At 49.4% G+C, this 1,797-nt stretch overlaps 1 protein-coding gene across 1 annotated transcript; it reads left to right on the top strand.

The window, feature by feature from the left end:
- The first annotated feature begins 649 nt into the window (after window positions 1-649).
- LOC131093451 (olfactory receptor 14J1-like) lies at window positions 650-1,585 on the top strand. The gene has a single exon (XM_058040615.1). The coding sequence runs from the start codon at window positions 653-655 to the stop codon at window positions 1,583-1,585; it is 933 nt and encodes a 310-aa protein (XP_057896598.1). The 5' UTR covers window positions 650-652.
- The last annotated feature ends 212 nt before the right edge of the window (window positions 1,586-1,797 follow it).

Raw genomic sequence — 1,797 nt, 5'->3', positions numbered from 1 at the left:
CTTGCAGCATCTCTGTTTGTCTGCCCTACCCTTAAGGCCCTGCTGCCAGGGAGATGCATCTGGGCAGTGCCCTGTGCTGGGAGGGGTCTGCAGGGCAGAACTGAGCCCCCAGGGCTGGGCTGGGCTCTGGCAGCACTGGCAGGGACAAGGCTTGGATAGAGAGAAACAGCTCCCAGTAGGCACAACTCCAGGCAGCAGAGAGCCAGACCAGCCTTTGGTATCCCATCCTGTTAAGCTGCATAATGAAAGAGAGAAGAGTTTCGATAAAATTATTTTTAAACTGGAGAATTCCAAGAGTCCACTGTATTTTTCAAGAAAGATTTAAGTGTGATCATGCTGAAATAGAGACAGGTTAAATGAACAAAGGGCACCTGTGTGGGACCAGCAGGTCTGACTGCACTGTGGCAGAGCGAGCCTGTTTTCCCTCTGAACTCCCCAGTGTTCAGCCTGAGAGCAATGCTGAAGATAAAGCAGTAACTCAGAAGGAGCAGAAATCCAAAATCAAAAATAAAGAAATTAAGAAAATTTCCTTCAAAACAAGATAAATATTTTGAGGGGATTCCTAATGAAAGAGCATAGGATGGACTCAAGGAAATCTGTCCAAGCTTGTCAAAGTCTTCTTTCAACAGTTCACTATGCCAAGAGTGAAGGAATGTCCAACAGCAGCTCCATCGGCCACTTCCTCCTTCTAGCACTGGCAGACACGCGGCAGCTGCAGCTCCTGCACTTCTGCCTCTTGCTGGGCATCTCCCTGGCTGCCCTCCTGGGCAATGGCCTCATCATCAGTGCCGTAGCCTGCGGCCACCACCTGCACACACCCATGTTCTTCTTCCTGCTCAACCTGGCACTCAGCGACCTGGGCTCCATCTGCACCACTGTCCCCAAAGCCATGCACAATTCCCTCTGGGACACCAGGAACATCTCCGACACAGGATGTGCTGCTCAGCTCTTTTTCTTTCTGTTTTTTACTGGAGCAGAGTTCTCCCTCCTGACCATCATGTGCTATGACCGCTACGTGTCCATCTGCAAACCCCTGCACTACGGGACCCTCCTGGGCAGCAGAGCTTGTGCCCACATGGCAGCAGCTGCCTGGGCCAGTGGCTTTGTCTATTCACTGCTGCACACGGCCAATACATTTTCCCTGCCCCTGTGCCATGGCAACGCCCTGGGCCAGTTCTTCTGTGAAATCCCACAGATCCTCAAGCTCTCCTGTTCTAAATACTACCTCAGGGAACTGGGATTTCTTGCTGTTAGTGTTTGTTTAGCATTTGGTTGCTTTTTATTCATTGTTTTCTCCTATGTGCAGATCTTCAGGGCCGTGCTGAGAATCCCCTCTGAGCAGGGACGGCACAAAGCCTTTTCCACATGCCTCCCTCACCTGGCCGTGGTCTCACTGTTCCTCAGTACTGGATCATTTGCTAACCTGAAACCTCCCTCCATGTCCTCCCCATCCCTGGATCTGACCCTGTCAGTTCTGTACTCGGTGGTGCCTCCAGCCCTGAACCCCCTCATCTACAGCCTGAGGAACCAGGAGCTCAAGGCTGCAGTGTGGAGACTGATGACTGGATGCTTTCAGGAACATTAAACTGCTGATTAATTTCTGCAAATAACTTATAATCAAATTCATCTTTAAAAGTTATTTTGGGTTTGGTTGTTTTTGTTTTTTTACTTTTTTTTATACTGACCACAAAAAATTTCATTTCTTCTGACCTTTCTCATTTTGTTTCTTTCCACCTTCCCTGTGCCCACAGACTGTGTCAATGAGGGGCTGTGCTCTCAGTGGCTTTAAATGAACTA

The sequence above is a fragment of the Melospiza georgiana genome, chromosome 25 (genome assembly GCF_028018845.1).
Source record: "Melospiza georgiana isolate bMelGeo1 chromosome 25, bMelGeo1.pri, whole genome shotgun sequence".
Taxonomy (NCBI): domain Eukaryota; kingdom Metazoa; phylum Chordata; class Aves; order Passeriformes; family Passerellidae; genus Melospiza; species Melospiza georgiana.
Note: the sequence above shows the minus strand (reverse complement) of the source record. Positions and strands in the feature narration are given on the sequence as shown.